Here is a 15,482-nt window from a genome sequence, read left to right as displayed (position 1 = left end):
GCAGTGATCAGTATTACTCTGACATCTCATCTTTCTACTTTAACAATACAAGAAATACACACACAAATTGTACAGCACAATATATTTGTACAAACAATTTCTTTTCAAAGGTAAATATATAGGATCAATATTGCAACCAAAATGTACTCTTACCAAAATTTAACTTCATACTCATTTACAAAAATATGCTAGGCCAGAGTAAAAAACAGAGATAAAACTTAAGCCCTATTACGAATTGTAAAAAGCTCAGGAAATGTTTACCCACCACATCTTAGCAACAAGTATGAACACATAATGTAATTATGTTGTGTTTTAACGTTGTTTTGAACTATACCGACACATGGTCACCTTCCTCAGCCAATTTATCTGGTCTCCTACATATTAAAAAACACACATAGTAATGTATATTTATGCCAGTCGCAGTTGTTTTAACGGAACTTCTCCAAATTTGTCTGTAATATGAAAAACAACAACAAACAATTTATACATTATCAAGAAAAAAAACACAACAGTGGAGAGGGGTGGCTGGGAAATGTTGACTCAAAATGATTATTATCGCTGCCAATAAAAACCCCGAGTGGCTAATTACGCCTTGGAGCTTCTTATAATCCACAGCACGAGAACCTCATTAACTTCCACCAATATCCTTCCGCCAATCGTCTCAGTACACAAGCAGACGACAAATCATCATTTTTGAAACGGAAATATTTTATTTTACGCGCTAAGATCATGACACAGTTTGAATAAACAAAATTGTAACAGGTATTTAAATAAAGAAGCATATCAGTGATTAAAAAACTTAACTCGTCCATTGCTAACTCTGATTTTTTTCTTTACATTTTTACAATGTTCAATAAAACATGTATAAACATCCGTAAACAACTAAGTGATTTCACTGTTGTATTTAAAATGTTATTTGTAATAATTGGAATGTTCGAATACATTTAATCTGCAAAGGACTTAATTTCTACCTCAAAAAGGCAGCAATCAGCTGCTTTTCACTTGCAGAGCACAAACCGTGGTATTCCTCCATTTGCAGAGCAAATAACTTGGTATTCCACCAATTAGAGCACAGAAGGTGGTATCCCTCCGCTTGCAAAGCAAATAATGTGGTAGTCCACCTATTAGAGCACAAACGTGGTATCCCATCACTTGCAGAGCAAATAACGTGGTATTTCACCATTTATAGCACAAAACGTTGTACACCCACTCTTGCAGAGCACAAAACGTGATAGTCCACATCTTGCACCCTTGTAGATTCGATTTACACGCCATCATTAGTAAAGCAAGTAAACTATACATATATGATCTTCTTCAATGAGTAAGCAATTATATAAGGTATTGAAATCATAATCTTCAAGGGTTTATTTTACTATCAAAACATTCACGCGTTCCATACCCGATGATTTATGTCTTGTTCATTTTTAACAAAGGATTATCTCAAAGGAGTTTTACCTGTCAAACGTAAAGTTTTCATTACATGTAAAGGTAGCATGAAGTATAAATAAAGCAAGTAAATGGAACTTCTCTACAAGTACCGTACATATATGACAAGTTATTTACTTCAGAAGAGTTCTATTTTATCTACCGAGTCCTATGTTTAATATTATTTTAATGCAATTTAAATAAGCCTTTATTATAAGGTTGGACATTAATACAAATCTAGATAATATTTAAGATACTGATCGTACAAAAACAGGGGAAGATTCTTGACAATTTTTTTTAGCCAACGTGATAAAATCCTACGTATGTAAAAAATTCTTAATACACAATGCCAAATTTTAACTTCGTAGACGTGTTTCAGTATTTCATAACATAGTTATATAAACAACGATATTTGTTTTCTAGTGCATTTGTTACTATTAACCAGAACCTTCCATAATAACTATACCATATGAATATAAATCAACCCTACCAATATGGACGCCTTCGATTTCAATCCTTTTGGGGGTATCCTAGATTACAAATCAATACAATATCATATTCTCCATTAGATAACAGCTCTATTTCATAACCAGCTGTAATATTTGAAAAATTATTTAACGAATGCCTATTTATCTAAATTACCTGTTTTGCCTATTCAGACAGTGTTGTTTTTACTTACACAAACACCTGTCGTAAATTCTACTCAGAAATACGGTAAATTGCGAACTAAATTAATAAAATTACCATCATACCTGAGGTGCTTAAGATAAAACATGATATGAACACAATCGATTTTGTAATGAAAAAGTAACGAATTGTACAGTTAAAGCATAACAGACTTGCTTTATAAACATAACGACCTATGATGCGCTCAATGATGTGTTGGTTAATAAACGAATGCAACACAACTGGATGGCATTATGCAATAAATGTTGTTTTCTAGGGTGAGTTGGACTTTTGTTGTCCGTCTCTTATCCAATATTTGGGATTTGAGTCCTTTTGGACATCAACTTTTAGTCTAAACAAAAAATGAACTATATATGATAATAGTTTTCTTCACAATCGAGTTGAAACTGATTTGTTGCAGTAATCCCGTTTTAACGTTTATTTCCAGTTCCTTTGAAGTTCTAAGCAAATAACCATCATTTCTCGAATCGGTGGACGACCTTTTATTGCCGTACTGTGTTCATTTAAATATCTTTCAATATGTGTTTGTTCCTCTAACGACGTTCCATTGTTAGATTTAATTTATGTGGCTCCTCTACATAACAATATGTTCTCTTTCACCGTTAAAGCATCAATGTTTTCGACTATATTACTTTCAACGAACTGGTGAAGCTCTCCACGAATTATAGAAAGCAGAATATTTTCGCCTAATTGTGCATGTAAATTTGTCCGCCCCACTTCCTCTTCTTACTAGAAAATCATTTTTCTTTATTGTTTGAAATTTTGTGAATTCAAGTTTTCCGTCTATTGTCAATTTTCTAACCCATCCCTTGTTTGTAAATAGCGTGTACACATGGCCACTGTCGAGACATGGACATATGTATGGCAACACTATTGTGACTTTCTTGTTGACAAATTCATCCGGCTGGATAATTGTTACGTTAAGATTTGATCCATCATCCGTAAAATTTACGTCGTCAAGAAAAAGGTCCATCTCTGTAAGAACAATAAAACACATGTTGGAATATGTTTACCATTCTTATTCGTCTCAAATAACTCGACTTTAAATATCTTATAAAATGAAATATAACTGTGAACATTTCTTGAATATTGAAATGGAAAATCCGAGACAAACAATCACATTTCATTTCTCATAATTTAATTATTTAACTGAACTCAAGATCCCGATTTTATACCGATTTTACATCGTTTAATTTGTTCCATACCAAAAAACTTTTTGCAAGTTGAACGTTGTTTCTGTTCCCTATCAAAACATTCTGTGAACGGACATTCTTCTAATGGGCTTCTCTCTGTAGTTTCACTTTCTGCGATTTGATTCCCTCCCGACCTTCTTCCTGTTTTTGTCGGATTGTTACGCAATGTTTTTCTTATATGTGTCAAAAGACACTCCTGTAATGAAAATAGTTTTTTGTTTAAAACATACAGTATGAAAAAACCATTACTGTTAAACTTTATAAATAACCCCAGCAACCAAGAACTTACTATTACTAACATTTCAAACGGTTGCATACTTACATTAGACAACTAAATCACATAAACGAAGAAATAAAACAGTTCCTTTCAAGAAACATTTTTCTGCAAAACATGTGCCACTTAAACAATGGCAAACAATAGGTTTGTTGTGTATTGATGAAGCTGGGAACCCACAAACAATCTGTCTCTTAAATGTCTTAGTTATATATTTGGTTGCTCCATGTCGGCTTGTCTGTCATTTCCATTGTATTAATAATCCGTTCGATCAGTTGATCATCGGATATTTTTAATAACACAAACGGTGAAACGACTAGATAAAGGAGTTGGGTATTTAAATTTTACTGCAAGCTTCCATTAAATTTCACTTACTTTAGGAGGATCAAACTCGTTGTAGGTTGTCCATGCACGGTTAATGTTGCAACATCTGTAGTGGGAAGGATGCGTCTTCGTCACAATATTGTTTTTGCAACACAGCTCCTTGGATCTGTTGATGACCTTGTTTTCACAACATTCTTCGGCCTTCAGAATGTAAGATGTATCTGAAAGCATTCAATTTTTAAACGCGATGCAATTTATATACCTGTTATCTTGTTGTTTGCGTGGGGTTATAAGTTTAATAATGCATACCATTGTGTAATCTTCCGCTTAAACGACCGATATATTCAACTTTTCTACGGATCCTTAATTCGAGGACTTGTGACGACCGACCCTAAATCTAAGTCGCTTTTATTGCCCTCTCTTTTAACATCGTTTTTTTTTTACAAATCTTGACGACTAGAGTGAAAACAAATCGCCCATTTGTTTCGCTTTCCTTTATGTTCAAATATACGTGGAACGAATGCGATGAATACTTGTTACAGTACTTATAGTAGTTATAGCGATGAATATAGAAATATACGTAAAGTGCATTCGCGATTGGATATAAACAAAGATCCAAATTGATGATAAACATTATTTAATTTTACAGACAAAAGTCAAGCCTTCCCACCTACATGATATTTTTCTGAAGTTTTCTGTCCCTTTTTCTTTTTATGTCTACTGTACTGTAATGACCGAGACAAAAAGCCCAAAACGTACTATTACTAAGAGGATACTCAGGCTTTGTGCTATCTAAGGCGGCGATAAAATCGTGTACATGTTTTGATGAAGTCATGTAGATGCATGTATGGTGTATTTGTGGTCAGTTTACGCTTTTGTCGTTTGGACCAATAGCTTATGCCTCTAAATAGGGTTTATTTATTATTGTTTTTTTACGGAGCTTGTTCATTTTCGTTGTATATTTGTGACTGGATAGCACTTGACACAGACCCTATGTACAAGTATTACAAATGAATATATAACGTCAATAATTCTTAAATATGAATAGGGGATACTTGCTTGATTTCATTACACAATATTTGAAAAAAACGTGGAAATGACGTCGTAGAAATTGGGTCCAAATCCGCTGTGCGCTGATGTTTGACGTTGAACTGAGAGCGGGCTCTAACATTATCAAATTGATATTTTCACTGTAGTTACATCAATGATAATTCTCTATAAACCATCAGAAAGCATAAAATAAACTTTATTAATATGAAATTGAAATAAAGCAACACTACGTTATTCTTACGTCCTTGACAACATCCCTGATCACCGTTAAGAGTAGTGTTGTTGCAGCATGTTTGGCTTGTGTAGTTATACATCTTTGTCCCACAACATTCCATAGTATTCCATTTGCTCTTTTCTAATTGATGAACAACACCGTCACAGCAGTAGATGTCATAAAATGGACTTCGCTTTGTGATAAAAGCTGCAATCAGATGGAATGCTAATCATTAAATATTGTTTTAAGAATATAGGCAGACAAAGGAAATAAAGTTCACAACAAGTACGAGTATCTTTTGGCTTAACATTTGAAAATAAAACCTTATTGATATATTTGTTTTTATTAAATTACAAAATACACAAAACCATTTATGACATACTCCAGTGATCCCTATTGGAACATTTTTGTGAATAAAATTATTCGATAATTGAAGTTGAAATACATTTATAACGCACTCTGACGTTATAGTTTTTCAGAAGAAGTGAACTTAAGTTATCCATGAGAATCACAAATCATCTGATGTAAATATCAGTTTGTCACTAAAGTCATCTGCGTTTTTATGTTAATGTTAAATACCTTGAGCAAATATTTTGCAATACGAGCTACCCGACACAATGTATATACAAATTTTCAGTTTTCAGTGGTTTGAATAACCCATTAAGATGTTAACTTCATAACACAGTTAACAGCGAGCATTCAGCTTGTTTTGTTATAAGGTGAATGAGTTGACTTATATTTCAGGATACTTGTTACATGTACTGGAGCGGCAGTAAATGCGACTGGTGAGGATATTTTGTTAATATTAATTTTATGTTGCAGTAAATTGTCAAAAAACGACTGAAAATTATTCAATACGATTTGTTTTTACTAACTTCATTGCGTTTAATATTTAAAGATGATACTATGACGAACATGCTAAAATGGTCATATTTTTTTAACTTTCTTTTTAAGTTTGTGTTCAAACACAAATAAATTCAAATACAAAAATCTGCTGCGGAAGCCTTCCTCATGCAAGGTTCATAGGCGGACACGAGTTTGGATGTTTTCAAGGTAAGGTTTAAAAAGTGTTATTTTCGTAGCTCAACCACATGATTTTGTCCTAGCAGTGTTATTTCATTTATATTACGCTGTTATTATGCTCCCCCTTCGAAGAAGAGGGGTATATTGCTTTGCACATGTCGGTCGGTCGGTCGGTCGGTCAGTCCGTCGGTAAACCAAAGTTTGTCCGAGTGATAACTCAACAATTCCTAGACGTATGGCCATCCAACTTGACATGAAGGTTGGGCCTGACTAGTTGATGACCACTATTGATTTTAGGACTTATCAGGTCAAAGATCAAGGTCACAGTGACCTTTAATGGTAAAATAATATTAAAGTTTGTCCGAGTGATAACTCAACAATGCTTACACCTATGGCCCTCATGCCTTACAAATTGGGCATAACCAGTAGATGGACCCTATTGTCTTTGGGGTCATCGGGCAAAAGGTCAAGGTCACAGTGACCTTTAATGGTAAAAGTTTGTCCGAGTGATAATTCCACAATACCTGCACCCATGTCCCTCATACTTGACTTGGAGGTTGGGCCTGACCAGTAGATGACCTCTATTGTTTATGGGGGTCATCAACCCTGAGGTCAAGGTCACAGTGACCTTGAATGGTAAATGTTTGTCCAAGTGATAACTCCACAATGCCTGCACCCATGGTCCTCATAATTGACTTGGGCCTGACCAGTAGAAGACTCCTATTTTTTGTGGGGTCATCGGACCAAAGGTCAAGGTCACAGTGACCTTGAATGGTAAAAAGTTGTCCGAGTGTTAAATCGACAATGCCTGCACCCATGGCCCAAAAACCTGACATGGAGGTTTGGCCTGACCAGTAGATGGCTCCTTTTGATTTTAGGGGTCATTGGGCCAAAGGTCATGGTCACAGTGACCATTAATGGTAGAAGGTCGTCCGAGTGATAACTCCACAATGCCTGCACCCATGGTCCTCATACTTGACTTGGAGGTTGGGCCTGACCAGCAGATGACACCTATTGTTTTTGTGGGTCATCAGGCCAAAGGTCAAGGTCACAGTGACCATGAATGGTAAAATGTTGTCCGAGTGATAAATCGACAATGCCTCCACCCATGGCCCTCAAACTTGACTTAGAGGTATGGCCTGACCAGTAGATGACACCTTTTGATTTTAGGATCAAAGGTCAAGGTCACAGTGACCTTGCAAGCAAACTCGACAATTCTTGGACCTATGGTCATCAAACTTGAGATGAAGGTTGGGCTTGACCAGTAGATGACCCCTATTGACTTTAGGGGTCATCGGGCCAAGGTCAGGGACAAAGTAACTTTAAACGCAAAACAGTTAACAACTCTTCTTCCAGTGATATATCAACAATGCCTTGACCAATAATCATCAAACTTGACATGGAGGTTTGGCCTGACCAGTAGATGACCCTTATTGATTTTAGGAGTCATCGAGTCAAAGGTCAAGTTCACAATGACCTTGAATGCGAAAATGTTTCGAGTGACAACTTGACAATGCATGCGCCCATGGCCCTCAAACTTTATTTAGAGTTGCATATGACCTGTAGATGACCCCTTATGATTTAAGTTTTTTTTTAAACGAAAACAGCTTGTCTGTGTGATAACTTGAAAATGCCTGCACCCATGGCCCTCAAACTTGAAATTTAGGTTTTTGGGGACCAGCTGATGACTCCTATGGATTTTGAGGTCATAGAGTCAAAGGTCATGGTCATAACACACGCTATCCTCACACTTTTAATGGTCATAATCTTAAAACGGGCCGAGGTCAAGGTCATAGTAACCTTAAACGCAAAACAGTTAACAAATCTTCTCCCAGTAATATCTCAACAATGCCTTAACCAATGATCATAAAACTTGACATGGAAGTTTGGCCTGCCCAGTAGATGACCCTTATTGATTTTAGGAGTAATCGGGTCAAAGGTCAAGTTCACAGTGACCTTGAATGCGAAAATGTTTCGAGTGATAACTTGACAATGCGTGCACCCATGGCCCTCAAACTTGATTTGGAGTTGCGTCTGACCTGTAGATGACCCCTTATGATTTTAGTTTTTTTTTAACGAAAACAGCTTGTCTGTGTGATAACTTGACAATGTCTGCACCCATGGCCCTCAAACTTGACATTTAGATTTTTTTTGGGACCAGCTGTTGACTCCTATGGATTTTGAGGTCATAGAGTCAAAGGTCATGGTCATAACACACTCTATCCTCACGTTTTGAATGGTCATAATCATAAAACTGCCTCAACGGCATCATATGTCAGTGACAAATCAGCTTTCATTTCGGTCCATGCATATTTCATTCAATTGTTCATATAATCCTGACAACATGGCGCTCTGGGGGGCATAATGTTTGACAAACATTTCTTGTTATTAATCATATTCTTATTGATGTTCACGATGATGAATATGAATAGGAATATGAATATGATTATGATGATGATGATGATGATGATGATGATGATGATGATGATGATGATGATGATGATGATGATGATGATGATGATGATGATGAAGATGATAATGATGACGTCGACGACGACGACGACGATGATGATCAATAATGATGATAGTAATGAATCAGGATGAGGATTATTACTATTATTATTATTATTATTATTATTATTATTATTATTATTATTATTATAATTATTATTATTGTTCTTATTATTATTATTATTATGGTAATGGTGATTTTTTTTTCACAGACAAAGTTTTCAACAAAACTGAAAAAGTTGCTTGTGGCGATGGACTGGAACTCAGAACCAGTGTGGAAGAGATATACACGAAAGACTTCATCTGTTGTCTTGGCCAGTTTCATATAAAGGAGAATGATGACAGTAAGAATTATTCCGCTTTCACTACTACACTCAAGATGATTACAAAATCAAAATAATTGACTAGTCTTCTTTCCAAGAGATATAGCACGAATCCCTACATCAAAATTTATAATTTGCAATACCTTTTATAAAGGAATTAAACTTAAACGACTATTCGGACTTCTCCCGATGCAATATTAGAAAAATGTTATGTTAAATAAATATATATACACGCATTTTGGCTTACTTAAGACGTGATTTTAATTGCAACTAATAGGATGCTGTCGTGGTGATAAGGAGCGGTTGTACAAACGCAGATTGCAAGAGTGTTGCAATGGTGTCGTGGTCGATCGCAAGGTTGGTACGGTTCAGGTGTGCCGCGGAACAGAACTGGTGGATAGAAATTCGGGAATACATAGATTACGTCAATGCACAAGACCCAACGGGCAAAATACCTTATATGACTCAAGCAGTTATGTTTGCTGCACACACACCGGTAGGCTGTAATATCAATTTCCTGTTAGTATTCCAGTTAAATGCAATTACCTGAATATTTATTAATACCGCTTATTTTGATGTATGTGCGTTATATTTATATGACGTTTGTGGTATTGTGTGTCTCTCATAAAGTTTGTGTTACGTCTTTGTAGTCCCTGTAATTGCCGTTGTATTATTAATAGCTGTATCACCATCACAGTTACTCTTGTTTTCAACCAAATGGCAAAATAAATCAAATGAAGTGTCTTATTGTTATTGAAGGGATTACACAATTATCTTCTTACTGTTCATTTCAGGTCTTATAATAGCAAAACCGGGACCAGGGCAATACTTCTGTCACGATAATGGCGTATATAATTCATATCTAATGCAGCTGATACGTCTAAAGAATGGCTCTAACGTTGTTATTCAGAAAGACATCAAATTATGTGGGAGTGGTAAGCATTATTAAACGTAGGGCTGAGGCAAGAGTTTTGTATCTGAGGGATGAAACTTCTCAGGAAGGGGAGGCAACTTTGAACGTTGTTCTAAAATGAAATTTATGTGGATAAAGTGTAGTTAGGGGAATTTGATGATCCACCTACAACTAAGCATGAAGTTTGAAATGGAACAGTTTGGTGTTTTATTTTCATCTTTTACTCCGCTTTTGAAAATGACAATTTAGTATGTGGGTGGGGCTAGGCATAGAGTGGTGCGTTATAAATGTATTTCAACTTCAATTATCGAATAGTTTTATTCACAAAAATGTTCCAATAGGGATCACTGGAGTATGTCATAAATGGTTTTGTGTATTTTGTAATTTAATAAAAACAAATATATCAATAAGGTTTTATTTTCAAATGTTAAGCCAAAAGATACTCGTACTTGTTGTGAACTTTATTTCCTTTATCTGCCTATATTCTTAAAACAATATTTAATGATTAGCATTCCATCTGATTGCAGCTTTTATCACAACGCAAAGTCCATTTTATGACATCTACTGCTGTGACGGTGTTGTTCATCAATTGGAAAAGAGCGAATGGAATACGATGGAATGTTGTGGCACAAAAATGTATAACTACACAAGCCAAACATGCTGCAACAACACTACTCTTAACGGTGATCAGGGATGTTGTCAAGGACGTAAGAATAACGTAGTGTTGCTTTATTTCAATTTCATATTAATAAAGTTTATTTTATGCTTTCTGATGGTTTATAGAGAATTATCAATGATGTAACTACAGTGAAAATATCAATTTGATAATGTTAGAGCCCGCTCTCAGTTCAAAGTCAAACATCAGCGCACAGCGGATTTGGACCCAATTTCTACGACGTCATTTCCACGTTTTTTTCAAATATTGTGTAATGAAATGTCTTTTAAATCCAATTTTAGACATAATTATGATAAAAAAAAATTGTTTGTGTCAGTGTAAGATAGCAATATATCTAACCTCGTGAACACCAACATTAAGTACGTCAGTGGCTACGTCACTCGTGAACTATATATTTTGATGCTCACTCGGTGGAATATGTCACGATATTACACTGAAACAAGCAAGTATCCCCTATTCATATTTAAGAATTATTGACGTTATATATTCATTTGTAATACTTGTACATAGGGTCTGTGTCAAGTGCTATCCAGTCACAAATATACAACGAAAATGAACAAGCTCCGTAAAAAAACAATAATAAATAAACCCTATTTAGAGGCATAAGCTATTGGTCCAAACGACAAAAGCGTAAACTGACCACAAATACACCATACATGCATCTACATGACTTCATCAAAACATGTACACGATTTTATCGCCGCCTTAGATAGCACAAAGCCTGAGTATCCTCTTAGTAATAGTACGTTTTGGGCTTTTTGTCTCGGTCATTACAGTACAGTAGACATAAAAAGAAAAAGGGACAGAAAACTTCAGAAAAATATCATGTAGGTGGGAAGGCTTGACTTTTGTCTGTAAAATTAAATAATGTTTATCATCAATTTGGATCTTTGTTTATATCCAATCGCGAATGCACTTTACGTATATTTCTATATTCATCGCTATAACTACTATAAGTACTATAACAAGTATTCATCGCATTTGTTCCACGTATATTTGAACATAAAGGAAAGCGAAACAAATGGGCGATTTGTTTTCACTCTAGTCGTCAAGATTTGTAAAAAAAAAAACGATGTTAAAAGAGAGGGCAATAAAAGCGACTTAGATTTAGGGTCGGTCGTCACAAGTCCTCGAATTAAGGATCCGTAGAAAAGTTGAATATATCGGTCGTTTAAGCGGAAGATTACACAATGGTATGCATTATTAAACTTATAACCCCACACAAACAACAAGATAACAGGTATATAAATTGCATCGCGTTTAAAAATTGAATGCTTTCAGATACATCTTACATTCTGAAGGCCGAAGAATGTTGTGAAAACAAGGTCATCAACAGATCCAAGGAGCTGTGTTGCAAAAACAATATTGTGACGAAGACGCATCCTTCCCACTACAGATGTTGCAACATTAACCGTGCATGGACAACCTACAACGAGTTTGATCCTCCTAAAGTAAGTGAAATTTAATGGAAGCTTGCAGTAAAATTTAAATACCCAACTCCATTATCTAGTCGTTTTACCGTTTGTGTTTTAAAAATATCCGATGATCAACTGATCGAACGGATTATTAATACAATGGAAATGACAGACAAGCCGACATGGAGCAACCAAATATATAACTAAGACATTTAAGAGACAGATTGTTTGTGGGTTCCCAGCTTCATCAATACACAACAAACCTATTGTTTGCCATTGTTTAAGTGGCACATGTTTTGCAGAAAAATGTTTCTTGAAAGGAACTGTTTTATTTCTTCGTTTATGTGATTTAGTTGTCTAATGTAAGTATGCAACCGTTTGAAATGTTAGTAATAGTAAGTTCTTGGTTGCTGGGGTTATTTATAAAGTTTAACAGTAATGGTTTTTTCATACTGTATGTTTTAAACAAAAAACTATTTTCATTACAGGAGTGTCTTTTGACACATATAAGAAAAACATTGCGTAACAATCCGACAAAAACAGGAAGAAGGTCGGGAGGGAATCAAATCGCAGAAAGTGAAACTACAGAGAGAAGCCCATTAGAAGAATGTCCGTTCACAGAATGTTTTGATAGGGAACAGAAACAACGTTCAACTTGCAAAAAGTTTTTTGGTATGGAACAAATTAAACGATGTAAAATCGGTATAAAATCGGGATCTTGAGTTCAGTTAAATAATTAAATTATGAGAAATGAAATGTGATTGTTTGTCTCGGATTTTCCATTTCAATATTCAAGAAATGTTCACAGTTATATTTCATTTTATAAGATATTTAAAGTCGAGTTATTTGAGACGAATAAGAATGGTAAACATATTCCAACATGTGTTTTATTGTTCTTACAGAGATGGACCTTTTTCTTGACGACGTAAATTTTACGGATGATGGATCAAATCTTAACGTAACAATTATCCAGCCGGATGAATTTGTCAACAAGAAAGTCACAATAGTGTTGCCATACATATGTCCATGTCTCGACAGTGGCCATGTGTACACGCTATTTACAAACAAGGGATGGGTTAGAAAATTGACAATAGACGGAAAACTTGAATTCACAAAATTTCAAACAATAAAGAAAAATGATTTTCTAGTAAGAAGAGGAAGTGGGGCGGACAAATTTACATGCACAATTAGGCGAAAATATTCTGCTTTCTATAATTCGTGGAGAGTGTCACCAGTTCGTTGAAAGTAATATAGTCGAAAACATTGATGCTTTAACGGTGGAAGAGAACATATTGTTATGTAGAGGAGCCACATAAATTAAATCTAACAATGGAACGTCGTTAGAGGAACAAACACATATTGAAAGATATTTAAATGAACACAGTACGGCAATAAAAGGTCGTCCACCGATTCGGGAAATGATGGTTATTTGCTTAGAACTTCAAAGGAACTGGAAATAAACGTTAAAACGGGATTACTGCAACAAATCAGTTTCAACTCGATTGTGAAGAAAACTATTATCATATATAGTTCATTTTTTGTTTAGACTAAAAGTTGATGTCCAAAAGGACTCAAATCCCAAATATTGGATAAGAGACGGACAACAAAAGTCCAACTCACCCTAGAAAACAACATTTATTGCATAATGCCATCCAGTTGTGTTGCATTCGTTTATTAACCAACACATCATTGAGCGCATCATAGGTCGTTATGTTTATAAAGCAAGTCTGTTATGCTTTAACTGTACAATTCGTTACTTTTTCATTACAAAATCGATTGTGTTCATATCATGTTTAATCCTAAGCACCTCAGGTATGATGGTAATTTTATTAATTTAGTTCGCAATTTACCGTATTTCTGAGTAGAATTTACGACAGGTGTTTGTGTAAGTAAAAACAACACTGTCTGAATAGGCAAAACAGGTAATTTAGATAAATAGGCATTCGTTAAATAAATTTTCAAATATTACAGCTGGTTATGAAATAGAGCTGTTATCTAATGGAGAATATGATATTGTATTGATTTGTAATCACTCGGGGGTTTTATTGGCAGCGATAATAATCATTTTGAGTCAACATTTCCCAGCCACCCCTCTCCACTGTTGTGTTTTTTTTCTTGATAATGTATAAATTGTTTGTTGTTGTTCTTCATATTACAGACAAATTTGGAGAAGTTCCGTTAAAACAACTGCGACTGGCATAAATATACATTACTATGTGTGTTTTTGAAATTTGCTGGTCTCCTACATATTAAAAAAACACAAACAATTTATACATTATCAAGAAAAAAAAACACAACAGTGGAGAGGGGTGGCTGGGAAATGTTGACTCAAAATGATTATTATCGCTGCCAATAAAAACCCCGAGTGGCTAATTACGCCTTGGAGCTTCTTATAATCCACAGCACGAGAACCTCATTAACTTCCACCAATATCCTTCCGCCAATCGTCTCAGTACACAAGCAGACGACAAATCATCATTTTTGAAACGGAAATATTTTATTTTACGCGCTAAGATCATGACACAGTTTGAATAAACAAAATTGTAACAGGTATTTAAATAAAGAAGCATATCAGTGATTAAAAAACTTAACTCGTCCATTGCTAACTCTGATTTTTTTCTTTACATTTTTACAATGTTCAATAAAACATGTATAAACATCCGTAAACAACTAACACTGTTGTATTTTAAATGTTATTTGTAATAATTGGAATGTTCGAATACATTTAATATGCAAAGGACTTAATTTCTACCTCAAAAAGGCAGCAACCAGCTGCTTTCCACTTGCAAAGCACAAACCGTGGTATTCCTCCATTTGCAGAGCTAATAACTTGGTATTCCACCAATTAGAGCACAGAAGGTGGTATCCCTCCGCTTGCAAAGCAAAGAATGTGGTAGTCCACCTATTAGAGCACAAACGTGGTATCCCTCCGCTTGCAGAGCAAATAATGTGGTATTCCACCAATTAGAGCACAAAATGTGGTATCCCATCACTTCCTGTGCAAATAACGTGGTATTCCACCAATTATAGCACAAAACGTTGTACACCCACTCTTGCAGAGCACAAAACGTGATAGTCCACATCTTGCACCCTTGTAGATTCGATTTACACGCCATCATTAGTAAAGCAAGTAAACTATACATATATGATCTTCTTCAATGAGTAAGCAATTATATAAGGTATTGAAATCATAATCTTCAAGGGTTTATTTTACTATCAAAACATTCACGCGTTCCATACCCGATGATTTATGTCTTGTTCATTTTTAACAAAGGATTATCTCAAAGGAGTTTTACCTGTCAAACGTAAAGTTTTCATTACATGTAAAGGTAGCATGAAGTATAAATAAAGCAAGTAAATGGAACTTCTCTACAAGTACCGTACATATATGACAAGTTATTTACTTCAGAAGAGTTCTATTTTATCTACCGAGTCCTATGTTTAATATTATTTT

The 15,482-nt window shown here is 35.0% G+C and overlaps 2 protein-coding genes across 2 annotated transcripts; one reads left to right on the top strand and one right to left on the bottom strand.

The window, feature by feature from the left end:
- Positions 1-2,746: 2,746 nt before the first annotated feature.
- Positions 2,747-5,309, bottom strand: LOC128245797 (uncharacterized). Its single transcript, XM_052964024.1, has 4 exons — positions 5,195-5,309; positions 3,955-4,124; positions 3,318-3,501; positions 2,747-3,087 (listed from the first exon to the last, which is right to left on the bottom strand). Exons 1-4 carry the CDS (start codon positions 5,286-5,288, stop codon positions 2,747-2,749), a joined length of 789 nt encoding a protein of 262 aa, XP_052819984.1. The 5' UTR covers positions 5,289-5,309.
- A 5,169-nt stretch (positions 5,310-10,478) lies between these two features.
- LOC128246431 (uncharacterized) lies at positions 10,479-13,459 on the top strand. The gene is made up of 4 exons (XM_052964624.1): positions 10,479-10,644; positions 11,895-12,064; positions 12,517-12,700; positions 12,931-13,459. Exons 1-4 carry the CDS (start codon positions 10,551-10,553, stop codon positions 13,269-13,271), a joined length of 789 nt encoding a protein of 262 aa, XP_052820584.1. The 5' UTR covers positions 10,479-10,550; the 3' UTR covers positions 13,272-13,459.
- The last annotated feature ends 2,023 nt before the right edge of the window (positions 13,460-15,482 follow it).

The sequence above is a fragment of the Mya arenaria genome, chromosome 9, assembly GCF_026914265.1.
Source record: "Mya arenaria isolate MELC-2E11 chromosome 9, ASM2691426v1".
In the NCBI taxonomy this organism is placed as follows: domain Eukaryota; kingdom Metazoa; phylum Mollusca; class Bivalvia; order Myida; family Myidae; genus Mya; species Mya arenaria.
This window is presented reverse-complemented; position numbering and strand designations above follow the sequence as displayed.

What these genes read in the sequence shown, in the direction of transcription:
- LOC128246431 (XM_052964624.1), top strand. Translation starts at nt 10,551, where the DNA reads ATGGAATGTTGTGGCACAAAAATGTATAACTACACAAGCCAAACATGC. An exon ending in ACGAGTTTGATCCTCCTAAA is followed by an intron (nt 12,065 to 12,516) that starts GTAAGTGAAATT and finishes TTTTCATTACAG; the next exon opens with GAGTGTCTTTTGACACATAT. An exon ending in AACTTGCAAAAAGTTTTTTG is followed by an intron (nt 12,701 to 12,930) that starts GTATGGAACAAA and finishes TTGTTCTTACAG; the next exon opens with AGATGGACCTTTTTCTTGAC.
- LOC128245797 (XM_052964024.1), bottom strand. Translation starts at nt 5,288, where the DNA reads ATGGAATGTTGTGGGACAAAGATGTATAACTACACAAGCCAAACATGC. An exon ending in TCAGGGATGTTGTCAAGGAC is followed by an intron (nt 4,125 to 5,194) that starts GTAAGAATAACG and finishes GAATGCTTTCAG; the next exon opens with ATACATCTTACATTCTGAAG. An exon ending in ACGAGTTTGATCCTCCTAAA is followed by an intron (nt 3,502 to 3,954) that starts GTAAGTGAAATT and finishes TTTTCATTACAG; the next exon opens with GAGTGTCTTTTGACACATAT.